This window comes from Littorina saxatilis, linkage group LG2, assembly GCF_037325665.1.
Source record: "Littorina saxatilis isolate snail1 linkage group LG2, US_GU_Lsax_2.0, whole genome shotgun sequence".
Taxonomy (NCBI): Eukaryota; Metazoa; Mollusca; class Gastropoda; order Littorinimorpha; family Littorinidae; genus Littorina; species Littorina saxatilis.
The window spans coordinates 62510583-62538196 of NC_090246.1; the positions used below are offsets into that span (position 1 = coordinate 62510583).

Below are 27614 nucleotides of genomic sequence, written 5' to 3' on the forward strand. Positions count from 1 at the left end.
GGCTTGGGGGACAAGGGAGGGAGTCCCCCCTTCTTCTGACTGACTCTCCACTGCCTCAGTATTTTATCATAGTCCAGCCCTGATCAGTCAGGCCGGCCTATATTAAACAAAACAACTAACTGTAACCTAACCCCCTAACCCCCCCCCCCTCCCCCTCAAGTTCGTAAATCCTTGCACAAACACGTAAATAAAGCCATGTACGGTGAAAGTTGCAGATATACATGAGTCATGATTTCAAACAAATATGTAACAAAACACGATCTAGGGACGAAATTTCTTATGTTCTGATGAGGTTTTCGGTTTTTTTGTGTGGGGTTTTCGGGGGTTTTCGGAGACAAGTAGTAAGGTCAGTTACCGGTGTAGGATCCGGTCCGGTCCCCCCTCTGAAGTAGTCCCCCGGGGGACCAATTCGTGGCAAAAACTACTCTATAATGGTCCCCTCTTAGACATCCAGCCTCGTTTTTCTTGTTACAATGTTAGTAATGTTACCAGCAATTTTAGAGAAAAGAAAGGAAAGAATCAGAGACTGGTTTCATTTCTTCTTATCAGTATTTATTTATTATTCATTTTATTTCATGTCATTTTTCTTTTGAACGGCATTATAAATCAGATCTATTTTATTTTCTGCAAAATATAGTCAAACAAAGAGATTGCTGTCTGTGCACTACATAATACCGGACGAAGATATAGATTGAAAATGGCTTGAATGCCTAAGAACAACGAGGCTGGATGTCTAAGGGGGGACCATTATAGAGCAGTTTTTGCCACGAATTGGTCCCCCGGGGGACTACTTCAGATCCTACACCGGGTTTTTTTTTTTTTAATCAAGGACGGTCACTCTTGCTTTACACAGTACCCAGTCAATGGCCGACCGTCGGTGGTGAAAATGTCCCAACAGTAGAGATTTGTTCGACAGATCCTTTCTGCCTTCAGTACGCGAGACAGTATTCACGAGTTGTTTATTTGCTCGCCGGGTTGCGGGCAACACAAAGACACATACCTTTTCTTCGTCAGGATTCTTACACGGTGTGGATACTTGTTCAGTTGTTGAGACGAATGCATGGCGATTTGCATGCTCTAGACTAGTGACTTGGGTAAGTTCATTATATATCTTATTGGAACTACCAGTATTTATTTTTAGTTTACTTCTTCCCTTTTCCCCCCTAGCTAGCATAAAGCCGAAATGTTATCTAACTTCCTAAATGATCGGCACCAAGCAGTTGTAGTTGACGTCAACGTCAGGTCAGGACTGACAGGAGTACCTCACTGGCTCAGGGCTCTGTATTCCCAGTATTGGGCCTCTGTCTATTTCTGGCCTACATCAACGACCTTCCAGACAAACTGACAGCAATGGCACGATTGTTTGCGGACGATACAGCAGTGTACAGGGTTGTAGCCAACAGAGAACAACAAGACCATGCAGCTACAGCAAGACCTCCTCATCAGTATGGGACCCATACAACCAGAAGAGCATCGAGAAGCTGGAAGCCGTCCAGAGACGTGCCGCCCGCTTCGTACTCAACCGCTACCACAACACGTCAAGTGTGAGCCGGATGATTGACCAACTGGGCTGGCCGTCTCTCGAGCAGCGTAGAAGAATCACACGCCTGGGGGTCCTCTACAAGATTCATCATGGACTAATTCAGTGCCCAGTCATCAGAAGCAAGCTAGTCCCACCCCCATCATGACAGCGCCGTACCCACGATCAGCAGTTCTGCCTCATAAATACCAGAACTCAATACAGAGAGGGCTCATTTCTACCGAGAACTGTGAGGGACTGGAACCGCCTTCCCAATAAGACGGTGGAGGCGGCAACGGTTGATGCCTTTGTGTCGCGGGCCTACGCAAACTAAGTCACAGTTTTCTCAAAAAAAAATAGGCTTCTACGGACATGGACTCTTTGCTATGATTTACGGACTATGATATTGATAACGACCAGAGTACGCAAATGGACTGTAAGTGTAACAAAGCACTGGTCCCTTTTCATGCCATAATGATCATTATCATTATCATTATCGTGGGCATCATTGGAAAGAAGAAGAAGAAGAATATATACCCAATCAGCCCTGAAAGTCCAACAAATGGTTAAGCTCTTTATACTCGATTGCCTTTGGTTAGTGATTCTGAAATTGTGAAAATGTACTAGCCAGAGAGCAAACTTTACTACCCAAACCAAGCATTTGTTTCAGCAACTTTACTCGCATTTGGCGAGTAGATGAACATTTCTACTCGCCAGTTACATGTTTCTACTCGCCACTTTCAGTTTCACTTTTAGGCCTGTCACGAGTGTCAACTGTCATGCTGTGAGGATGCACTGAAGTTGATGTACCCAATATAACTATGTATATTATTACTGCAAGGGCAGTAAAAATACGGAATGTTAGATCAAAGATGTATTTTTTTAACAGTAGAGAATAACTGAGGCGTTTGCTTGATTGACAATGATAAGTGCATGTTGTTCAAGTGACAATGAAAAAGACAGAGGAATGACGTTCACAGTAAGACAATTAAATTAATGTATCCAACCTACTTTGCTAATATAATACACTGTAGGTGAAGGTGGAATTCCAAGGACATCTAAATCACACTTTTCTATGTTGTGTTTTTCCCTCAAGCAAACTACATACTTATTTTGAGGCATGATTTTCTCATAAACACCTCGCTTGTTACAGGTATGGAAGCCGAGAATCTAGACGACTCCCAACTGCAGACCACTTTGACTTCTGTGCTGTGGAGGATCGTCACCATTCAGTCGACAGAGAGGTCATGTTTGCAGAGATTTTACGCAAGGTATGCCATAATTCTGTGGAAGAAAAGTATAGTCTGGCGGGCATCAAGTCATCATAATCAGTCAATCACAGAATGCAACACCTATTGCAACAATCATTCGAGCAAAAACCAATTACGTATTTGTGATCAGTGCAACAAAGGGGTGTAAATGCCCTAAATACATGTAAGGACTGGGTGGCCGAGTGGTAACGCACTTGCGAGAGGTTGCGAGTTCGACCCTGGGTCAGGGCGTTAGCAATTTTTTCCCCCCTTTCCTAACCTAGGTGGTGGGTTCAAGTGCTGGTCTTTCGGATGAGACGAAAAACCGAGGTCCCTTCGTGTACACTACATTGGGGTGTGCACGTTAAAGATCTCACGATTGACAAAAGGGTCTTTCCTGGCAAAATTGTATAGGCATAGATAAAAATGTCCACCAAAATACCCGTGTGACTTGGAATAATAGGCCGTGAAAAGTAGGATATGCGCCGAAATGGCTGCGATCTGCTGGCCGATGTGAATGCGTGATGTATTGTGTAAAAAAATTCCATCTCAAACGGCATAAATAAATCCCTGCGCCTTGAATATGTGCTCAATATAAATTGCATAAAATAAAATAAAATAAAAAAATAAAATCCCTGCGCTTAAAACTGTACCCACGGAATACGCGCGATATAAGCATCATATTGATTGATTGATTGATGTATACAACATGTGCATCAAGATCAGATGAGAGTAGTGAAGAACCGATCTCCTGGCACCTGACGTAAACAATGCAAGTGTTGCAATGAGCATGTACGTACGCACATAGTGAATGAGGCTATGCTATAATAACTTAGATATCAACCACTAGAGTCATTACCACCGAGCTTTAACCACCAGTTGCATGAACCCGAAGCACAGTCGTTCAACTGCAGTTGAACTCATGAAATGCAGTTAATGAGTTATCCAACTAAATCAGGTTACCCGGTACACGAAGAAGATGTTACTAGTCAGTCCATTGTACATCTTCGCATAGGGAGTTACCCGATCACAGTGCTGCTGTCACTGTTAAACTGTAACAGCACCGCCTTCAGACAACCAAAACTGCAACAGCACCGCCTTCAGACAACCATGGTTATCTGACAGAAAATATCATTATCTGTACAGTCGGTAGTAGATTGCTCACATAATGTTTGTATTCTGAAACATTTGGGGACTGTTCTTCAAAATTTGATTTTATCATTTTATGTCTCAAAGCACGGATAGCCCTGGGGCGAGTAAAACATCTGCCCGGCTAGTGAAAACCGCCTGACAACTCGCCCGGCTGGCTAATGAAAACTCTGGTCAAATGCGACCTTTTTTGTTCTCATTTCGAGTTTTAAAGCCATGTAAACACTGCAGATCAACAGTGGCATCTACCACTGGTACCAGGCCAGCAAAATTTCTGCCGGGCTAGTGACTTTCTTGAAGTTAATCGCCCGGCTGGCGAGTTAACATTTTGAGATTTGCCCATCCCTGTTGAAGATTTCAAATTATGACAAGATTTTAAGAAGGTTTTAACATCCCTCAAAGGCATTAGATGTCTTGTTCACAGTAAGTCTGAGTGAGCCAAGACTAGCTTCTTCTTCGAAACTGGTATGTTCCCGTGCATCAATTGAAAGTGGTAATGATACTTTGGGTTGTTTAACCCTAAACTTGGCCAGAAAGAACAATGTAGTGTGACCACAAGTTGGAAGTGATTTGCTCATAAAACATGCTTTACACAAGGAGTAACAACAGTCAAATGATGAAGCACTGTGGTACCCATGCAGAGCTGATCATGACCGTGGCGTGGCTCATCTATGATGCTATGTAAAAGTGTTCAACTTCCAAGTCAGTTCATGCAAGTGCCTATAATCCTGTTGCTTTTTTTGTCTTTGTAGTCCTGTGGCGTGAGGGATGAGGAAGCTGCCTTCTTGGGTCCAGGTATGCAGAACACCCAGCAGTTCTTTACTGACTTCACTGTCAGTTGCTGGGAGGTAAGGTTGGTAAGATTTTAATCATATTCTTTGTTCCACAGGCCATCATGCCAGGTGTTATGTGAATTAATCTAGTAGAAACCAAAAGGGACAAAATATACATTACAGTATGGCTTTATCTTCTCAGCCCAGAGATTAATACATCAAATCCAAACATGTATGCCATTTGCAACCGGCCAAAGTTGAAATGACAGTGCAATATCTTATGAAGTCTATTTCAAATGCCACTGATAAGATATTTATCTGCTTACCACTTGTTTTCTGGTATGTGACCCAACAGAAAGATGGTCTTGTCCCAAGTAAAAGCCTGGCCATATCTGAAAGGGTGAGCTTAACTGTATGTCACAAAGGGTGAGCTTAACTGTATGTCACAAAGGGTGAGCTTAACTGTATGTCACAAAGGGTGAGCTTAACTGTATGTCACAAAGGGTGAGCTTAACTGTATGTCACAAAGGGTGAGCTTAACTGTATGTCACAAAGGGTGAGCTTAACTGTATGTCACAAAGGGTGAGCTTAACTGTATGTCACAAAGGGTGAGCTTAACTGTATGTCACAAAGGGTGAGCTTAACTGTATGTCACAAAGGAGTGAGCCTTCAACAATCTCTTTTGGCATTCTGTGTGCTATTTAGTGGTGGTGTTATTTTCATGGTTTGTTCTTCAGTCTTATCGATTGATCACTTCTTCTTCTTCTTCTTCTTCTTCTTCTGTGATCGTGGGCTGAAACTCCCACGTACACTCGTGTTTTTTGCTCGAGTGGAATGTTACGTGTATGACCGGTTTTTACCCCGCCATTTAGGCAGCCATACGCCGTTTTCGGAGGAAGCATGCTGGGTATTTTCGTGTTTCTACAACCCACCGAACTCTGACATGGATTACAGGATCTTTTTCGTGCGCACTTAGTCTTGTGCTTGCGTGTATACACGGGGGTGTTCGGACACCGAGGAGAGTCTGCACACAAAGTTGACTCTGAGAAATAAATCTCTCGCCGAACGTGGGGACGAACTCACGCTGACATCGGCCAACTGGATACAAATCCAGCGCGCTACCGACTGAGCTACATCCCCGCCCGATTGATCACAATTCATGTGCATATTTTCTAGACTATACACATAGGAAGATCTACTTGGTACATTACTGTTCACTGTGAACCTCAGGGGTTAATTGGCTTGACACAAAACAAATAATGATGCACACCAGATTGCTGTTTATCAGTACTTTCTGACATACTTGCTTTGGCAAATATCATTATTCTATTTTGAAGTAATCTTCTTATATAGCTATTCTGAAGGACACGCGGGGGAATTCGGGGGCTGTGATTGGATGGCCTCTTCCGATCATCAAAGCATAATGCTACGGAAGTCGGCCATTTTACTCAATATCCAAAAGCATATTGAGAAAAATGGCCGACTTTCTTATCTCGTAACTCCACACTAAATACCCACTTCCCCTCTGAAGTATTGATGTACAGCCCATGGCACTAACATTCATGTAGTCGTTTATAACTGAGGATGAACAATTCGCTTCATGACGAGACAAGTATAAATGCCATTCACCCAAACTGAAATTGACTTCGCTGCCGTCTGCTCGCATTGTGGCGCATGCGCAAAACTAATGCGCATAAGAAACGGCGTCTGCTATCAAAACCTAAGATCAACGCATCGACGCAAAAACTGTCCTTTTGTAAGTTTGGAACAACAAATCAAGGTCAGAACAGCATATATAATCGCTATTGTGTTTTCAGCGTAGCAATAGGGTCCGATATTTAGACTCGAACAAGTATAATGCGACTCGTCTTCGACTCGTCGGCATTATACTTGTCTCGTCTAAATATCGGACCCTATTGCTACGCTGAAAACACAATAGCTGTTGATAAAGGTCGAATTATTACTTGTTCCACCAGCTACCTTTGTTCATTAGTTTATTTATTTTCCTGGTGTGTGTTTTCTTTAAAATTGTTTTTAATTTTTTCAGTCCTATGGCAGGGAGAGAAGTAACATCTGCGGAAATTCAACTTGTTGTGGCGGAAGCAGAAAAGAGTCCCTGGGCAGAACATATTGTATTAACTGGTAAGTCATTCTCATAACCTGTTTGAACCTGCATTCATGGGTTGTAACTCCAAAGAACAGCACGAGTAGGTTTTGAAATGTATGACTGTTTTTACCCAGCCCTTTAGGCAACCGTATACATGTACTTCAATTTAGGGAGATGCAATTATAAGTTGCCTCGGGAGATGGACAAAACATTTCAACAGCCAGGATTCAAACACTTCTTGACTTAACCTTTGGCGTGGAAGGCCTGCATCTTATACACTAGGCAATTGCAATTGCAGGGCGTTAGCAATTTTCTCCCCCCTTTCCTAACCTAGGTGGTGGGTTCAAGTGCTAGTCTTTCGGATGAGACGAAAAACCGAGGTCCCTTTGTGTACACTACATTGGGGTATGCACGTTAAAGATCCCACGATTGACAAAAGGGTCTTTCCTGGCAAAATTGTAAAGGCATAGATAAAAATGTCCACCAAAATACCCGTGTGACTTGGAATAATAGGCCGTGAAAAGTAGGATATGCGCCGAAATGGCTGCGATCTGCTGGCCGATGTGAATACGTGATGTATTGTGTAAACAAAATTCCATCTCACACGGCATAAATAAATCCCTGCGCCTTGAATATGTGCGCGATATAAATTGCATAAAATAAAAAATTAAAATAAATCCCTGCGCTTAGAACTGTACCCACGGAATACGCGCGATATAAGTCTCATAATGATTGATTGATTGATTGATTGATTGAATTGCACCTGGCTGGTTCTTATGAAATCTGCTGCTAAGTTTTGAAGTGGAAGTAGTGTATTTTCCCGGCTAAAAAATTATTGCCCGGCTAGAGTCAGCTGGCTTGTCTTAATGTTATATAGTATGGCTGTCACATTGTACACACTGCACAGAGCTCCCCCAAACTTTGCACTTTCTGACATGAAGTTCTGATGAAATGTTTGCCTCTATAATTGCAAGATTACTGGTTATGTCTTAAAGGGCACACCAAGTCAGCACACATATCATGTTTCCCAGATAGCTTGGGAATATTCTTCTTGTTATTTAATAATGAATTGTTTACTTTAATCAGACTTCCAAGATGGGCACAGTGGCGTGGTGGTAAAACGTCGGCCTTCTAACTGGGAGGTCGTGGGATCGCATCCCGGTCGCTGCCGCCTGGTGGGTTAAGAGTGGAGATTTTTCCGATCTCCCAGGTCAACTTATGTGCAGACCTGCTAGTGACCTAACCCCCTTCGTGTGTACACGCAAGCACAAGACCAAGTGCACACGGAAAAGATCCTGTAATCCATGTCAGAGTTCGGTGGGTTATAGAAACATGAAAATACCCTGCATGCCTCCCCCGAAATCGGCGTATGCTGCCTGAATGGCGGGATAAAAACGGTCATACATGTAAAAATCCACTCGTGCTAAAAACATGAATGAACGTGGGAGTCTAAGGCCATGAGCGAAGAAGATCAAACTCCCAAGACATGAAAATATCAAGCTCTGAGCGCCACTACCTCTATGATTCTCATGCAATAGAATACGAATAAAGATGTGGTGTGTGACATTACAGAACCTCTGGTGTGTACAGCAGGATACAAATAGTTGAACAGGAGGCCTTAGTGAAAAGCTTTTAGCTGTTTTAACTAGGAATCATGGGTTAGAAACAAGACTAAATAGTGTCAGACTAAAACAATATCATCACAACACCTTCCCTTTTACACAGGTAAATCATAGTGAGGCCCAGAGTTTGGTAGTTTGCTATTTTGTGTCTGATGTGTATAGGGGAGAAATTGTTTTCACTGTGTGTATAGTGATAAGAGAGCACAGTTTTATTACCCTCAAGCTTTCTAAAAAATATGAAATATATATGTTGACTTGCTGTGCCCATTGAACATTGATTTGAAAGCTGCACTTATAAAAAGAAGTTTTAGACAATGAACTAGCACTGCTGGCTGTTCTTTTCTGTGATACTTGCAGGGACTCATTGAAACGTGTGGGGTTTTGTTTATTTCAGACATCCACGGCAGGACTGACATTGATTCAGTGAAAACAATTGTTGTCATCATCATCACCACTAGTCCCTTCAGTCAGACAGTCTTCATCAAGTTCATGTGGGACTTCAAGGCAGAAGCAGGAGAAATCCTTCTCCAGGCTATGCAGTCTACAGGAGGCCAGGAGCGCTCATTACGTCCAGTCCTTGCCATTGTTGGACCAATTCTTGCCTTGTCTTCCATGATCCACGACTGTGTCCTTCATCAATGGTGCCTTGCAGTATCATCTTGGGTTTTATGCCTCTTGACATGGCCCAACCACTCCAACTTCCATCGTCCAGCAGTTGTCAAGAGAGGTTCATGATGCTTTTCACCAAGTTCTGCGCACAGTTTGTGGTACAGTGGAACCCCCTTTTACGACCTAAAAAAATCTGAGAAAATCAGGTCTTAAAAAGGAGGGAGTCTTAAAATGGGGGTAAATTTACAAGGCTTAAGAACAAAATGTGCGAAAATACTTCTTCTTCTTCTTCTTCGGCGTTCCAGTGTGAAAATACAAGGTTGTAAAAAGGAGGAAGTCTTAAATTGGGGGGTCTTAAAAGGGGGTCCACTGTATTCAGCTTTCTTTATGAGATACAGTTTCCTGGGTCATTTTGTCTCAAATAGACAAATACCTAGATTCTTCTTTCATCGTCAGCAGCCATGTCCCACAGCCATAGCACAGAATAGAGACAACTGGAGACTTGAAGATCCTGCATTTTTTGGGAGGAAACTAAATGTTGATCTTCCACATCCTGTTCAGTCTGGAAGAAGACAGCCCAAGGGGAAAAAAGCCAACTCTGATGTGGAGCGTGTTTGTTAAGAATGCTAGTCTGTGTGTTGTGTAGTTCATGTACTTTCAAGGGCACACACCATCTCGTGACAGCAGTTCAGCTCAACAGCTCAGGTCTGGCCAGACGTTTTCAAGGGACAAGTTGATCCACCTATTTGGACAAAAAATCAGTTCCCATACTTCTTTCTGTGGTGAGAGCACCAAGGCTGATCATTTTTGTATACATGTGTCAAAGTTGAAGGCTCATCTGATACCATTTAAAAGTTTGGTCTTTGGCCAGTTTCATAGACCAAGCAAGCTGTCATTCCATTGCTGTTGAACAAGTGAAATGCAGTAGCACAACAATATCAGGTTTCATGAATATTTCAGTCGGCAGGGTGGGGAAATGGCTTAGCCGGTAGTGGCGCTGGCTTCAAAACCAGTTGTCTCTATCGGCGTGCGTTCGATCCCCTTGTTTGGCGGGGGATTTATTTTCCAGAATCAACTATGCAGACTCTCCTCGGTGTCCAAACAACTCCGTGTGCACGCATGTGCATGATAAAGAACCTGAGTTCACAGCGAAAGTCTTAGGGTATGGAAACAGCAAAACATGCATGGAGGGAAACAAATCACAAATATTGGTAGCACTGTACATGTATACTGTATGGCAGCGACGCTTTCTCCAGGGAGAAAGCAGCGCAAATTCCCATGAGGATAACCTCACAGGACTATATGAATCTTATCTATCCTTATCTATCACAGTGCTACTTTCCCCCCGTACCGCATTGGAACATCTGCTGCTATCCGACAGAAAATGGGAAAATCCCTACACATAACATTTACATTCTGAAGCAAATGTCTTTTTTTATTTTTTATTTATTTATGGGATGCTGTAATTCAGAAGTTATGTCTTGCTGTGACACAGCATTCCTGAATAACAGGGTTTTAATGTCCTTGGATGCAGTAAAAAAAAAGTTTTAGTCATAGTCCGGTGAAGGTAGCAGAGACTATTAGCTTCTTTTTGTAAATTAACCATTTTCACATGCAAACGATCAAACGATACTGGGTTGCTTTATAAAACATTTGACTTGGCCAGCAGAACACAGTGCAGTGAGCTGAAGTATTGTTGCGAGAATGAGATTTTACTTTGGAAGAGAGGTTTAGGATAATATAGACACTGATCTCAATGACACAACAGTGCAGACAGAGCTAGTAATGTGTTCAAATAGTATGTTGTTCTGTACAGCTGTCTATTTGTTATGTTCTTGAGGGCCATGTTTTGGGTGGGTTTTTTTTTCGTATAGAGCACATTATGCTCAAATTTAACTGATTCAATGTTCAAACATCACAGTCAATGTAAACAGAGGCAATCTCCTTCTGATGCGGTTGCATGATTTCCAAGTCAAATGTAGCGGTTTGAAGTTTGAAAGTAACCTGACTCAAAGTGAGAAAAATTGTGCTAGAAGATTGTAGAATAAATAGAGTATTACATGTATATATGGCTTTCTGCAAGATACTAATTTACTATGTCTATACACTTGTTTTTTTGTTGCTCGATTGCATTTACATATTCAAAAGAAAATGTTTAGCACGGCGCCATGTTCCAAGACAGAAAATTGAAGTGGCGTCACTTTACTGTTTGCTTTTTTGTTCAAGCCCACAAACCTCTGTGCCATTGTTTTGTTAGCCCTTTATAGGCTTATATTTTGTTTTTCTGCAGAGTGATTTTCGGAACAGAACCTATTCATCAGGCCTATTTTTTCACCCACAGTGTGATTCTAGAAAGAGTAACTCCATGGGTGCAACTCTGCCGGCTACACGCCGGCAGCCGGTTGTTGGTTTCATCGGCTGCCGATGTTTTTGTTCCAGGAGAGGGTTTTTTTGGCATTTTAAATACTAAAAAAGCTTGGACCCCAACTTTTGCCGGTTTTTTTAATTTTCCAGCTTGCACCCATGTAACTCTGGAGTCATGCCATTTTTGACTCACATGCGAAGCAAAAGTGAGTCTATGTACTCACCCGAGTCGTACGTCCGTCCGTCCGTCCGTCCGGAAAACTTTAACGTTGGATATTTCTTGGACACTATTCAGTCTATCAGTACCAAATTTGGCAAGATGGTGTATGATGACAAGGCCCCAAAAAACATACATAGCATCTTGACCTTGCTTCAAGGTCAAGGTCGCAGGGGCCATAAATGTTGCCTAAAAAACAGCTATTTTTCACATTTTTCCCATTTTCTCTGAAGTTTTTGAGATTGAATACCTCACCTATATATGATATATGGGGCAAAGTAAGCCCCATCTTTTGATACCAGTTTGGTTTACCTTGCTTCAAGGTCAAGGTCACAGGAGCTCTTCAAAGTTGGATTGTATACATATTTTGAAGTGACCTTGACCCTGAAGTATGGAAGATAACTGTTTCAAACTTAAAAATTATGTGGGGCACATGTTATGCTTTCATCATGAGACACATTTGGTCACATATGATCAAGGTCAAGGTCACTTTGACCCTTATGAAATGTGACCAAAATAAGGTAGTGAACCACTAAAAGTGACCATATCTCATGGTAGAAAGAGCCAATAAGCACCATTGTACTTCCTATGTCTTGAATTAACAGCTTTGTGTTGCATGACCTTGGATGACCTTGACCTTGGGTCAAGGTCACATGTATTTTGGTAGGAAAAATGTGTAAAGCATGTGAGTCGTATGGGCTTTGCCCTTCTTGTTGTCTGTTAGTTTAGACTTAAAATAATGTTCTTTGGGCTTTAGGCTTAAAATACATGTGTTCTTACCGAGGAAGGAAAAGTACAGATCAATAAAAAGGTACAGAGAATGTCCATTGGACTGACTGTGAACATTTTATATGTACAGAATGTCACATTACTCATGTACTGTTAATCGATTGAATACAATTTGAGTCATATTATTTGGTCGTCTTATGCTTTTCTTCATCTGTGTATACATGACTGTGTGATAGTGGTGTGATTGAGTTTGTCTGCATGGTTGTTGTTTAGTTTAAAGATTTGTGGATATCTGTCAAGATCCGCACACTCGCAAGTAACAAACGTATATACAATCAAATATCCACATGGATCGCTCACTATTTAGTGATGCATAGCAATTTCGTCATTGTGCTGAGTGCCTGTTTGTGTTCTCCAGCGCGCGATCACAAACTTATTGCATGCGCACACATAAACACCATGTATGCTGTTTCTGTCAGGCATAGTTATTTACTTACCCTACCTCATGGATGCTGCAACCATGCCTAAAGTTAGAGCACATTTAAAAAGAGGAAGACGTAAAAATAAAAGTGCCAAATAAATGAAAATATGTATCCTTGACAATTAGGTTTTAAGTTTAGTGCGCACGCGTGTGCAAAACAGACTTTAACAATTTATTCGCCCAATGGCAAAATCAGACAGTTAAAATTAAACACACACACACACACACACACACACACACACACACACACACACAAGGCACGTTTAGATTTGAAATGTGTGCACACACAGCACAAGAGCTTTTCTGTGCCACGTCAACTTAATAGAACATCAATTATTGCATCACTTTTAAATTATGTCAGCAAGCCATCCTGCGACAAAAACAAATGTCTGCTGTACCCACAGCTTTTCTCCAATAGACGATTTCCGAAAAGTAGCTCTTTGGGGTGTGTAGGGGTTGTGAAATAGAGAATACCCTTGCTCTTATGGGTGAAAAAACATTTGATCGGCCAAACACTAGCGAGGGGGGTGGACAGGAGCATGTGCAAATATTTTAGTCCCTGAAAAACAGGTGTTTACTCTTTCACAACCAATACAAACCCGACAGAGTTATTTCCGAACATCGTCCGGTATATATATATATATATACAATGTGAGGCCTCTCTGATGAAAGGACGCCTCCCATGAAAGGACACTTTTGTTGTCCCTTTCCTTATGATCTTCACCAAATTATACTCGTCACGACAGGCCACCTGCAAAAAAGGGGGCATGTTTGCTGATCCAACGGTGTGCTGTCATCACAGGTATCGTTGTTACTTTTTCCCAGCTGACTTAAAGGTACCTTGCTTCCTGTGGAAATAAGCAGAGATATGTCCAGGGTCGTAACTGGGATACCATTAGTATGCAGCCAATCACACTATCTTCCCTAAGGTCCAAATCAAAGAAAACCGTTCTCGTTTGGATGGTTTGAAATTAGACGCAGGTTATGTAAGTGTGTTGCCACTGGGAAAGCATGAGTATGTGAGACCTTTGATCACTAAGAGACGTTATGTGTTTAGCTAGGTCCGTTTATCACCAAAATATGACAAAAGGAAGCGATAAGTACGTTTAAAAATTCCCTTTCTTTTTTGCTTCTTTGTTCCATATTTGTGTATTTTTATTGTCCACTTACTCGATCCGGATATTGGGTGCCCAACGTGATTATGAAAAAAATAGACCATACGCGTAATATCTAATTATGCACTAAAGCTACATGAGCGTTATTTATATGACGGTTATGCAAACGGTAAGGTATATGACGGGCGTCTGCATGTCACCACACAACAAAGCCAGAAGTCCCCTGACGGCCCTGTATTTCTTTTTCTCGCAGTATGTTCATCAGTTTGGGCAAAAATCATATCAAAGGTACTCGCAGTAGGTGTTACAATTTCAAACGGAATAACGTATAACAAATAATTATGACGGTTATGAACCCTTACTTAAAAAGAGAAAATACGTTGTAATTGCCTTTTCGCTAGACGCAGACTAACGCACTTTCGTGGTAAAAACAACTCCATCACAAACACACACCGTGGACACACACACACACTCACACACACACACACTTATAATAAATTCAGACGTTTTTAGGGATAAGATTGTGTGGACTAGAGATGTGTCAAATGGGCCCCCATCATAATTCCTAAAGAATGAAATGCTTTCGCAATAGCTAGTTTTCTGGTATTCATTTTTCACTAATGTGTTGACAAACAGCTGTGGATTTCCTCGTGAACAAAAATGACTGCAACAACAGTACAGATGTTCGTATCATTTAAATCATAGTGAATGTGACCAAAACAGGCATGTTAATTTTGTTGTTCTTATAAACTTATGTTCATCAAGATTAGACCCAGGCAGTAACGGATATTATTGTGACGTTTCTGTACGCATTTGTTTCTCCCCTGACTAGGAGGAGCAAGTAGGCTAATGTGCATTTATTCAAGTGCTGCTGAAAGATAACTACCCACCATAACAGGGCTTGCAAAGTTCTGTATCATCTGAACTTGAAGGACTGGACATTACTAAAGATGTTTAAAAAAAAAAAACCCACTGAAATGGTCGCTTCTTATGACAACGATGTTTAGATATTATGTCGTTGGAAACTCAAGTCCCATGCTTTATGCAAAGTCAGTGAATGGCCCCACCCGCCCCCTCTGCTCCTCCAAATGATCACAGAAGGTGTCTCTTCTAGCCCCCTTCATCATGCATGAAACTGGCACATTATTGTGTACAAAGAAAAACCCACAGAAAGTGTCTGAGCTTTTTAAAAACAGACCTCGAGGCAAAATTACCAAAGAAATCATGTGGTGTATATTTATGTATTTATGAGATATAATATTCTAGTTTTATTTGGCAAATGCTAAAGGGTGGATGACAATACATTGTTGTTGATTAATTTAACGCCCCACAATGATGTGCTTAGCAATCTTTAAAACAATTGTAAAAATGAAAGGTCGCATTTCGTTTCACCCTTGTTTGCCCTTACGAAACCGCAGTGTTTTTATGAGCATGAAAAAACAACAATGCTAGTAAACACTTCTTTTACAAACTGGCAGAGCTGTGTTGGCCTTGTATTGTTGGTGTGCATTTGTGCAAATGTCGACAACCCGACCTTTTTCAGTACTTTACAAAACTGTGCAATAATGTTGACACTTTAGGAGGACCAGATAACAGTCAATTGTATCCGGCATGAATCAGTTGTAACTGCAACAGCAATAGAAATCAATCAATTAAGCCGGCGACTGCGTTAATATTTTCAATAGTGCACGTAATATTTTTTCTGTCTTTTCTTCTTGTGTGTGTGTGTGTGTGTGTGTGTGTGTGTGTGTGTGTGCGTGTGTGTGTGTGTGTGTGTGTGTGCGTGCGTGCGTGTGTGTGTGTGTGTGTGTGTGTGTGTGTGTGTGTGTGTGTGTGTGTGTGTGTGTGTGTGTGTGACATCACAATTATATGTACTGCTCACACTGATGGTATTTGTGCATGGTGGTCCTGGAATCAGCAGCGAATGTGCCTGATAATTTGAATCAAAAATTGCGGTCTGAATGCTGTGTTACTGATTGGCAAGCTTTGTAGACTATTATGATGGGTGTTTTGATTCTCAATCCTATGTGAAGTAAAGGGAATCCCTGGGCTCATATAAAAACATGTTGTATGATGTACGGAACTGCTAGTCAAGTATTCAAAATGTCAGACATTTTTTTGTCGACCGCCGATTGGTGACTTTGCTTTCTTACTGAAGCGACATTGACAGGGCCTGGGGACATGCTATATAAAACGTGTGCAAAAGACTGTGCTTTCTTAAACTTCAATACATAAAACAAAAAGATCATTCTAAATTCCTAAAAAGTATAAAAATTTAAGAAGTCACTACACGCTAGGCAATCTTCTTTCGCGAAAACAGCTCTAAGCAGATTGGGTATTACCAAGGCATGTTAGAGTAGACTATTTGAGGCACAATGAAAATGGATCTATTTGTTGGACTATCTAACTTTAAAACGGAGTTCAGAAGCAATTATCCATTACTTCTAACATAGACAGTTACATTTGCCACACCCTTCAACAAGTTCAAGTGAAACGGTCACTCATTGTTTCCAGTAGTTAAATATTCTTCCTGTAATTGTAAACCACATTGAAGAGAAAAGCCGGCACTGGGGTTCGACCACACCGATGTGCAATGCAACTGTAGAACTTTAAAGAATTCTAACAAGAGAGGAAACTGATCACTCATGTCGTTACTGTGTTGTCTCTCATTCAAGGAAGCTTTTGAAACGGCCCCTTATTGGTGTTATTGCTTGTAAGGGGTTAACTTACCGTTTGATACGGCCCCTCAGGTTATGTTTTTATTGGGTGTTAGTGGTTAAAAATCGAAAATTGTAGAAAGAAATTGAGTTTGATTGTTGTGTTGTCATAAATTGGCAGCATTCAGCAAATTTCTTTATAACAAAGCTAATTATTATACGGTGGAACCCTTATAAGACCCCAACCCCCAATTTTTCTTTGAAAGACTTAACCCATTTTAAGACCCTTTCTTTTCAGCTTTCTGTTAATAACCTGTCACTTTACCTCCATTGTAAGAAACCCTCTTTTTTAAGACCTGATTTTATCAGATATTTATTGGTCTTAAATGGGGGTTGCGCTGTACAGTCAGCAGTTTGTACTATACTATTTCTGTGACCTACATTTAATATCATATTCTTACTCCGAATCACATTAGCATTGAGTCACCTGAGATGCTTATCACTGAAAAACGCTTACCCGGCTAAAGAATTTAAAGGGAAGCAACCCCATCACCAAAACGAAAGTGAAAGTAGCTTTGGTAATGGGCCAGTACACCGGGAGTTACCTCCCATACGGGTGTATGCCACGTCACTTCCTCTAGGAACACGTGCCTATTATCATACGTCTTTTTCACCTCGGAGAGGACGGTTCACTTTTTGACGCTCTGTGGCTGACCTTGTGTGTTTGAGTGACACCCACCGGCCACGTTACCCAGCTTGTCTGCTCGCCTTGCCTACAGTTTGGTGAGCTCGTTCCCGTTTGTTGTTGGTTGTTTGCGCTGTTTCGTTACTGTACGTTGTCCGTTTTTTACGGACTTGTGTGTCAGTGACTTGCGTGTTTCGCCATTTTGTTGTGTGAGTTAGTTAGCTAACTCGTGTGACTTTGCTAGTAGCTCTGCGTGCCCTCTTTCTGTTTGGGCAAGTGTAGCTTTAGTATTTTGTTGACGCGTAAGCGTGTGTGTTTACTGTGTTTTCAGTCGTTTTGACTTACGTTTCAGTAAATCTTTTTACTTTGCCACGTGTTGTTGACGTTTGTGTCAGTGTCTTGCGTGTCGCCATTTTGTTGTGTGAGTTAGTTTTCTAGCTCGTGTGACTTTGTTTGTAGCTCTCCGTGCCTCTGCTTGTGGGGCAAGTTTAGCTATAGTATTTTGTTAACGCATTAGTGCGTGTGTTTACTGAATTTTCCAGTCGTTTAGACTTATGTTTCAGTAAATTTTTTCGCGTTGCCACGTGTTGTCAACATGTCTGATTCAGACAAGCGCCGTGGCAAGTCGGACCCCAAGGGGAAAATTAAGGCTAAGTCTTCCTCTTCCAAAGCAACGTTACTTGTTACAGACCAAGAGCGTAACACTTTGTTGGCTGTACCAATTTCGGCGCCTAGCGCTGTTACTACTTCTGCTTCTTTTGCGGCGCCTAGCGCTACTGTTACTTCTGCACCTGTCTCTACATCGGAGACTTTGTCTTCTTTGTTAGCACCTGGACAAGGTGCGTTGGTTTCCTCTCTGTTAAAGTCACTGGTTCCAGAAATCCGCAGCTTGGTGCAGGCAGAATTTCAGCGTTCCGTCGCCAGCAGTTCGGCGTTTCCGGCATCTGGCAGTGACGTCCGGGCATTGGCTTCCGTGTCTTTGTCCTCCACTTCCGGCTTGGAGCAGCGTCCTCCCTCTTCAGCGTCGGTTGGTAAGCAGAGCTGGTCCGATAGCCCTCGTGAGGCGCCTGGACGTTCTCCTTCGGGGGACAGCTCTTTCGCATCGGGTCACGACCGATACCTTGCTGATCTTTCATTTCCGGCGATAACCTACGAGGCCCCGGACTTGTTCGAACAGCGGCGGCAGTCGGTTTCGACTGCCGCATTTCCGGCACTTGCCGGAAGTGATGATCCGTCCGCTCCGGCACGCTACGGCGGTCGCGGCAGGATGGAGTATTCACTGACTTCCGGTCCTTCCGGATCGCGAAGTCAACCAGTGCAGTCTTCACTTCCGCATTTTGCGGTTCCGTTGACTACACTTCCGGTTTCGGCCGGAAACGCTTCTTCCTCTTCTGGTGGTTCCTTCCGGATACCAGATAGTGGATTACAGCGTGCGCCTTCCGGCTTTCAAGCGCCTAGGCTTGAGCAGGCATCACTCCACTCAGTCGGGGTAGTGACGTCAGCTCATCCAGCTCCGGTTTTTGCGGATGGTCGTCCTGCTTACCCTTTACCTTCACAGGGTTTTGGGCGGCAGGATGACGTTAGTGCTCAGGCTTTTCCGGTTTCCGGTTTGCCAGGGCATGCTTCTGCTTCCGGAACTGGTGACTTCGGTCATGGTTCCACGTGTGACTATTCTGATGCTCCATCAGTGGTCAGCGAGGAGTCGCGGGGCGTGTTTCCGTCGAAGCTCAAGTCTGTTCTTGACGTCGCGGCGGAAGTAACGTCTCGTTATTTTCCTGAAGGGGTGGTGGCTGCGGACTCTTCCGCATCATTCGTTCCTTCTGCCATGGCGGACTTCCGGCCGGCACAGGAGGATGTTTCTTCCTTCCGGTTCGCCGAGTCTCCGTCAGTGGCTTACCAACTTTCGCATTCACTGGTTCGTCCAGCACATGCGGGGAGTGGTATTCGGCCAGTGCCTGTTCCGTTACTGCTTCCTTTTGGTCCAGTTCCGGAATCAGCTCAGCAGTGGGTGGCTTCAGCTGCCCAAGCCTCTTCCTTCGTGCCTACGGCCAATAGGAAGCTTGGCATGCCCAATCAGAGCCAGAATTGGCTGGCGTCTTTTGCACTCCCTAGGGCTACCCTTCCGGTTTCCCGGGAATTGCTGCCTCTTCTGACTAAACCGATCAAGCGTGATTCGGTTTTGCCGGTTTCCGAGGCTTCCCTCCTCTCTGCTGAGGAGGTTGGACGTCGGCAGATCGAACTGTCCTCCATTGCGGAGACTCTCGTTCGGGCTCTGTCTCGGGCATTGACCGATTCGCTAGTTCCTTTCACTCTCAGTGAAGAACAGAATGCGGACGATGTCTCTGCGCTTTTGACCGCATTGGCCAAGGTCAATGAGGAACAATTGCGTCTTTCCTCCCTGCAGTACACCCAAGCGGTACTCTGCAGGAGGGATCTCTTCCTCTCGCAGTCCCAATTCACGGAGCTGGCTACTAGGGAGACCTTGAGAGTCTCCCCGGTCTCAGAGGAGTCTCTCTTCTGTCCGCTGGCACTGGATGCCAGACAGAAGGAGATTCAGTCAAACAAGGACAGTCAGTTCCTTGACTACACTCTGAAGGGGGTGAAACAGTCTCAGCCTTCTAAACAGAAGCAGGCTCAGACATCGTCTAACCCCAAGCCAGCTCAGAAGCGGCAGGCTTCGCCGGCCGCTCGTGGTGGGAAGAAGAGGACGGCATCGGGGAGGGGGCGTGGCGGCTCTGGAAGTAAGCCACACCCCCAATGAAGCGCTCCCGATCTCACCTCCCTCCCGCCCTCCACCTTGGTGATGGCGGGAGGCCCCTCCCGGGCACTTTCTCGTTGGATGTCGGTAGTAGACAGCCAACGGATTGTGGGAGTGGTGAGTTCGGGCTTCCGTCTACTCTGGCGGGAGGAAAAGGCGCCTCTTACCCGAGTGCCTCCGCGGTTCAAGCCCCCCTTCTCGCAGGAAGCACGTTCCGTCTTGCAGTCGGAAATTGCCTCCCTGGAGCAGAAGGGCGCGGTGGAGAGAGTTCGGGTCCACAGCTCCCTGGGATTTTACGGGCGTCTGGTCGCTGTTCCCAAAGCATCAGGAGGATGGCGTCCCGTGTTGGATTTATCTCTCCTCAATACTTTCTTGAGGGAGATAAAATTCAAGATGGAGACGCCAGCCTCTGTCCGAGACTCTCTCCGCCCAGGAGACTGGGTGACCTCGATCGATCTCACGGACGCATACTTTCACATTCTTATGCATCCGACCGACCGGAAATGGCTTCGTTTCCGGTGGGGAGATCAGATCTACCAGTTTCGCGCACTCCCTTTCGGGCTGTCTCTCGCACCGTGGATTTTCACCATGGTGGTGAGACAGGTCTGTGCACTGGTGAGGTCCCAGGGTATCCGTCTGCGGGCTTATCTGGACGACTGGCTCATCATGAACCAGTCCCAGAGCGGCTGTTCGCAGGATACCCTCACGGTTCTTCGAGAATCCAACTGGTTGGGGTTCTCGATCAACCGGGTAAAGTCGGAGCTGACCCCGTCACAGACATTCACTTATCTGGGGATGTCTTTCGACACGGTCGCTTGGACTGTCCAGCCTTCTCAGAGAAGGGTGGACAAGCTCCAAGCTCAGATTCGCTCCACTTTACCTCTCCTGATGGCTTCCATCCGCTCGCTCGCCTCCATCTTGGGGCAGATGGAGTCTATGGCTCTTCTGGTTTCACTGGGCCGGGTCCACAAATGTCCGCTTCAGTTCGCGCTGAAGCCGTTTGTGGACTCTCCTCTGGTGGACTGGGACGCCCTCATCCCTTTGCAGGGATGGTTCCAGTCTGCGACCCTTCCGTGGTTGCACACGGAGTGGGTCTGCAGAGGTGTTCCGATCGTCGTGCCCCTCCCCGACCTGGACCTCTTTACAGATGCGTCCAGGGAGGGTTGGGGGGCACATACAGATCTTCAGACTCCTCCCTTTCCGTTACTCAGCCGAGTAATCCGGAAAGCGGAGATGGAGGAGCCGGCCCTTCTTCTTCTGGTCGCTCCTCTGTGGCCGTCGCAGGTCTGGTTTCCAGATCTTCTTCGGCTTGCCCAAGGGCCCCCCATTCCTCTCGCACTCGTGCGAGGGGAACTAGTGCAGCCCCGAACAGGCATTCCACACGAGGAGCCCAGTCTTCTGAAGCTTCACGTGTGGAAGTTGTTCGGGACTCGCTGAAGCGCTCTGGGGCGTCGTCTTTGACTCTGGACTTGGTGGCTCGCTCGCATAGAGCGTCCACCTCTTCAGTTTATGCTTCCCACTGGAAGGCATGGACTGCCTGGTGTTCAGCTAGAGGGGTGAGTTCGGTGGCTCCGCGCTCTATTCAGGTCGCTAACCACCTCTCTTTCATGTCTTCACAGGGCGCCTCAGTCTCCTCGTTGAGGGTCCGGCGCTCCGCTATCTCGGCGACTCTTCAGCAGATTGGTCGTTCTGTTCGAGTCGGGGGCGTTATAGCTGCAGTCATTAAAGGGGCTGTTCTTAAGGAAGCTAAAGCTCGTTTGCCCGCTCCCAAGTGGGACTTGTTTTTAATCCTGGAATTCCTTCGTTCTGCGGATTTTGAGCCTTTAAGCGAGGCCAGTCTGTTCAATGTCACTCGCAAAGCGCTGTTTCTCCTTTTGTTGGCTACGGCCCGACGGGGTAGCGAGGTCCACGCCCTGTCGGGTCAGCCTGGAGATATCTCCTTTGAGCCGGACGGTTCCGCATCTTTGCGTTTCCGGCCTGATTTCCTGGCCAAGAATCAGTCTCCGGGGCAGGCCTCTCCGCTGGTTAGAGTTAAGGCTCTGACCAGCGCGTTGGCCCCGGGTGACCCCGATTCGGTCAATTGCCCTGTGAGGGCACTTCGTCTGTACTTAGCCCGGACTCAGCCGATTCGGTCTAGTTCTCAGAAGTTGTTGTTTATCTCTCTCCTTACTAGGCGCGAGAAAGATTTGTCGAAGGTAACGTTGGCCCGGTGGGTGTCCTCGCTCATCAAGCAGGCTTATGAGTGGAGGCGCACAAAGAGGGGGGGGGTTATGCCCTCCTTGCCACTTGACTCGGCCCGAGCCCATGAGACGAGGGCGTGGGCATCCTCTCTGGCAGTTCTGCGCTCCAGACGTCTAGAGGAGGTGCTGACAACTGCGTATTGGCGTTCCGAAGATGTTTTCATAAACTTTTATCTTCGGGACGTCACAGCTCTTCGACAGGATGGCTCCAGAGGCCTTCCAGCGCTCATAGCAGCAGGCCAGTTCCTGTCCAGAACTTGATGGTGAGTTTTGATTCATTTCTAGCCCACCGCCTTGTTGATGTTATCTGCTAATGTGATTCGGAGTAAGAATATGATATTAAATGGAAAATTTCCTAAATAAATTATCATTTAATTAATATACTTACCCGAATCACATACTGTATTCCCTCCCACCTGCCCCGCTTATGGTTTTAAGATTTTTTAAAGCCGTATGATAATAGGCACGTGTTCCTAGAGGAAGTGACGTGGCATACACCCGTATGGGAGGTAACTCCCGGTGTACTGGCCCATTACCAAAGCTACTTTCACTTTCGTTTTGGTGATGGGGTTGCTTCCCTTTAAATTCTTTAGCCGGGTAAGCGTTTTTCAGTGATAAGCATCTCAGGTGACTCAATGCTAATGTGATTCGGGTAAGTATATTAATTAAATGATAATTTATTTAGGAAATTTTCCAATCTAAGATTGTGTTTAGTTAGTTTACTATTTTAATTGTGGGACACTGCAATCTGTTGTGTTGCACATGTATTTCTCTTGATGGATTGGTGAATGCTACCTTTGGTAACTGACTACAAGACAATGTGTGTGTTGGTACTGAAATGTTGAAATTTAGCTGGTTCACTTTCTTAAATTCCTTTATGGCAGAAGAACTTTTGAAAAGTCCTTATTGTCAGTGAAAAACAAAATCCAGACAGTGACAGAACAACATTGAACAGTTTTCTACATCACCACATTCAGCCAATGAGGTTTACAGTCGTAATACATTCATGTTGTTTTCTTTCTTTTATTTTACCGTTGTGCATGTAAATTATTGTCATACATAGCCAAGATGTACTGCCATGCAGAAAATACATTGCAACAAAAACCCTACATCCTGAATTATATGTATCAGTCAAACTCAAACCAGTCCTTGCTCTGTAAAATCTGAAAAAGAAAGGGGGGTGCAATACAAGGGAAGGGAATGGGTACATTATTGACAAACATGACAAATTACATCATAATTATAAGCTGTACATTCACAATAGCATATCCAACAACACTCAAGTAAAGCCTTCTTTCTTCTACCTACCTTTCTTCTACCTGCGTCAAACATCAGATTGTCTTGCTGATTTTTGATTCCCCAACCCCCACCTCGTTCACAGTGTATGGTTACTCCTCGTGAACACTAAAGCAAGACATCAAACAAGCTTACAACCGCTAGATAGTATCCTCTCTAATTCTGACCTATTTCTTTCTTTATTTGGTGTTTCTTTCTTTATTTGGTGTTTATATATGAAGGGTTATATCGCGACGGGGAAAGGGGGAAGATGGGATAGAGCCACTTGTCAATTGTTTCTTGTTCACAAAAGCACTAATCAAAAATTTGCTCCAGGGGCTTGCAACGTAGTACAATATATTACCTTACTGGGAGAATGCAAGTTTCCAGTACAAAGGACTTAACATTTCTTACTTACTGCTGGACTAAAATCTTTACAAAAATTGATTATATTCTATACAAGAAACACTTGACAAGGGTAAAAGGAGAAACAGAATCCGTTAGTCGCCTCTTATGACATGCTGGGGAGCATCCAGTAAATTCTTTCTCGTCCCAACCAATATGGGACTCCCCCCTAGCCCGCGGGGGGTATTTGGTGTTTAACGTCGTTTTCAACCGTGCAAGGTTATATCGCGACGGGGAAAGGGGGGAGATGGGATAGAGCCACTTGTTAATTGTTTCTTGTTCACAAAAGCACTAATCAAAAAATTGCTCCAGGGGCTTGCAACATAGTACAATATATTTCATTTCATTTTCATTTTCATTACTTTATTGTCCCATCGCTGGGAAATTCGGGTCGCTTCCTCCCAGTGGAAAGCTAGCAGCAACGGAGTCGCGCTACCCAGGTGTCTGCGTGTTTAGGTGTATACAGCCACCTGCACTTATGGCAGAATGACCAAGGTCTTTTACGTGCCATTGTGATGACACGGGGGTGGGACATGGCTTCCGTCTCTGGGTCTGCACATAAAGTTGACCCATGTCCGTCCCGGCCCGAATTCGAACCTGCGACCTTCCGATCACAAGTCCAGTGCTCTACCAACTGAGCTACCGGGCCCCTTATGACCTTACTGGGAGAATGCAAGTTTCCAGTACAAAGGACTTAACATTTCTTACATACTGCTTGACTAAAATCTTTACAAACATTGACTATATTCTATACAAGAAACACTTAACAAGGGTAAAAGGAAAAAAAGAATCCGTTAGTCGCCTCTTACGACATGCTGCGGAGCATCGGGTAAATTCTTCCCCCTATGAAAGACTTTCTTTCTTTATTTGGTGTTTAACGTCGTTTTCAACCACGAAGGGTTATATCGCGACGGGGAAAGGGGGGGGGGAGATGGGATAGAGCCACTTGTCAATTGTTTCTTGTTCACAAAAGCACTAATAAAAAATTTGCTCCAGGGGCTTGCAACGTAGTACAATGTATTACCTTACTGGGAGAATGCAAGTTTCCAGTACAAAGGACTTAACATTTCTTACATACTGCTTAAAAAATTGACTATATTCTATACAAGAAACACTTGAGGGTAAAAAGAGAAACAGAATCCGTTTGTCGCCTCTTACGACATGCTGGGGAGCATCGGGTAAATTCTTCCCCCTAACCCGCGGGGGGTTCAGTTTTCTTGGATTTGTTTGATTTACGTCGGGATTTAAGGTAAGCTACAGATTCAGCGATGCCTTAATTTGTTGATCGATGCATAAAATGCCATAGAGCGGTTCATATTTGCCCGTAAATTACCCTCAAAGCTGAACATGTCGGCGATCGAGCGCCGGAAATGGCTGTTCGATGGGTTTCGGAAGTAGAAATGTGCTTTATTTCACAAAATCAGCTCGTATATGACATCGGTTTGGGATTCTAATGGACGATGGAATCACTGAAGATGCAAAGAAGTGCTATTTCGGGGGTAGAATATATCGAACGACCCTGCGGTCAAATGTGAGAGATGAGCGTACGCGGGGCTGCCGACCGCGAATGGGACAGAAGAAGCACGTGGGAACGAAATGTCTGAAAAGCTTTGAGTTGTGCAATAAAACGGTTGGGTCCATCATACGCGGGGCTGCCGACCGCAAATTCGTAATTTGTTTTGATCAGTAACATAGTCTTTTGTTATAGAATTTTTTGTTTTAATCAAATCAATCATTAGAACTCTCTCTCTCTCTCTCAATGATAGATAAAAATCCATGATAATCTGCACTCGCCAGAAACATCAACTTTTAGAAATAACTCCGAGTTTGTCCCTAAATGAGCACCCCATTGAGCAAGTAGCTGAGCACTGTTTATTGGGACTAATTGTTGATAATAATCTGAGATGGCATACTCACAGCAATGAAATTTGCAAGAAAATTGCTAATTATGTGTTATCAAATTTCTCTTATCAAAGTTGCAATGCATTATTAATTTTGACACACAAACTCTTTTACAAGGCCCACATAAACCCCCACATTGATTATGCTTCTATTGCCTGGGACGGGTGTAGTGAGGTTCACTTGAAGAAGTCGCTCCAGCGAAGAGCTGATAAGTTAATTCTGCCCAGTTCATCTCTTCCTACCAACAAAAAGATGGAAAGTATAGGGATGTTAAGCTTAAAGAAGCAGATTTTAATAAATGTTAATTTATGTACAAGTCATCTATCACGAAGCCCCAACCTATCTTGTACAACTCTTCAAATCATCTCCGTCATATTATCCAAACACTAGAAATAACCTTGTTTTGCCAAGGCCCTGCATTGATTTGCTTAAAACAAGTGTTTCTAATATGGTGCATAACTTTGGAAATTTACTGCCTGTAAATATCAGGTCATGTCTGTCATTATTTTCTTTTAAAGTCCGTCCTTAATTGAGCAAGAAGTCGAAGTCTTTATACCAAAAACCCACAGCTACGGCGAAGTACTTTGTACCCTACTCCGCTTCCCAAGTTTTGACATGTGAAGCTACGCCGTAGCTCTGCGACGAAAGAGCAGAGTGCATTCCCTTGGACTTCACGCGAAGCTATGCTGAAATTTGTTCAATTAAAGCCCCAGTAATGGTTTACAGAACGATTTAAATCTTCAAGAAAAAAACAGTTCTAACCTTATCGAACACACTTGCAATAGCATTTACTGAATAGCATTAAATGACACAGTTCGTTTGAATGGCTATTTAGCTCGCGTAAACCACACACCTGTTTTCGTGGTTTATCTAACCCCTGAGCCATCGTGAACCCGTGTGATCCACTTTCCTTTTTTTACAATTTAGTAGTCAGTTTGGGATTTCAATGCGACTCGCTGTATCTGCTATAGCACGTTATTGTGTACCCCTGAATCTAAAACACAACAAACGGCTGCGAGTCACCCGAACTGAGTTGTGGCGGTTGACCGTTCAAAGAAACTGGCGACATGCAGAACATTCGTCTGCTACGAGAAACACGTTTTGCAAGACACGCTTCCGGGCTACCTTTTTTTTTTTTTAAACTTTTAAAACTTCTAGTTGTACTGATCTTGTCTTGATGAAAAAAGAATTCTTTTATGATTTAAGAATGTTTGTGTAACAAGCTGTCAATTTATTATTTAGATTTTAAAAGTTAGTTCTAGCGCCAAAACGAACCGTCCGATTGTCTGATCAAACAATCCGGCTGGCCATGCAAAAATAAATTCTTTGAAAATTGCTCGCTCTTTCCGGAGGGTACCAAGGATGTTCTCCAGCGGTGAGTGTTTAAACGAAAGGGTGTTTGTACTGTGTGCCTGACAGTGTCTGTGATGGTTTACGGGAAGCTGAGTGTGCCTTTAAGGGACGAATTCTTGTTCCGGAAGCTTCGCAAAGTTAGCTACGCGAAGTTGACTTAGTCCAATTCAGGATAGCTCCGAGAGCACCTCTCTAACGACTAAGTGTGTTGTGTGTATGTGCATACTGTGTGTGTGTGTGTGTGTGTGTGTATGTGTGTGCCACAATGTGTGTGTGTGTGTGCCGTTATCTTAGGGCAACAGCTATAGGGTACGTGTGTTTCTAGGTTGATCAACATTTCCATTGAAATAATGCACCGAACCGTTTTATTGCACAACTCAACGCTTTTCTGACATTTCGTTCCC

General features: G+C 43.9%; 3 protein-coding genes across 5 annotated transcripts in view; 1 reads left to right on the forward strand and 2 right to left on the reverse strand.

The window, feature by feature from the left end:
• Window positions 1-27614, reverse strand: part of LOC138959504 (uncharacterized) — a 96171-nt gene that overhangs the window by 34873 nt on the left and 33684 nt on the right. The window lies entirely within an intron of this gene.
• On the forward strand, window positions 830-12524 carry LOC138959476 (uncharacterized). Of its 3 annotated transcripts, XM_070330988.1 has the most exons (5): window positions 830-1094; window positions 2673-2790; window positions 4671-4771; window positions 6739-6833; window positions 8815-12524. In XM_070330988.1, the coding sequence occupies exons 2-5, from the start codon at window positions 2767-2769 to the stop codon at window positions 9153-9155; spliced, it is 561 nt and encodes a 186-aa protein (XP_070187089.1). In that variant the 5' UTR covers window positions 830-1094; window positions 2673-2766; the 3' UTR covers window positions 9156-12524. The 3 variants fall into 3 exon arrangements, 2 of the variants coding, with proteins under 2 accessions (XP_070187089.1, XP_070187088.1); XR_011453725.1 differs by lacking the exon at window positions 830-1094 and having other exon boundaries at window positions 2413-2790; window positions 4671-4766; XM_070330987.1 differs by lacking the exon at window positions 830-1094 and having other exon boundaries at window positions 2422-2790.
• The window catches only part of LOC138959495 (activating transcription factor 7-interacting protein 1-like), a 364173-nt gene continuing 359843 nt past the window's right edge, over window positions 23285-27614 (reverse strand). The window contains exon 13 of the transcript XR_011453728.1: window positions 23285-24979. The gene's annotated coding sequence lies outside the window, so the exon portion shown is untranslated. The remainder of the gene's footprint in view (window positions 24980-27614) is intronic.

Coding starts and splice junctions, on each gene's coding strand:
- LOC138959476 (XM_070330988.1), top strand. CDS start 2,767: ATGTTTGCAGAGATTTTACGCAAG. Junction 2,791..4,670: donor TTGCAGAGATTTTACGCAAG/GTATGCCATAAT, acceptor TTGTCTTTGTAG/TCCTGTGGCGTGAGGGATGA. Junction 4,772..6,738: donor GTCAGTTGCTGGGAGGTAAG/GTTGGTAAGATT, acceptor TAATTTTTTCAG/TCCTATGGCAGGGAGAGAAG.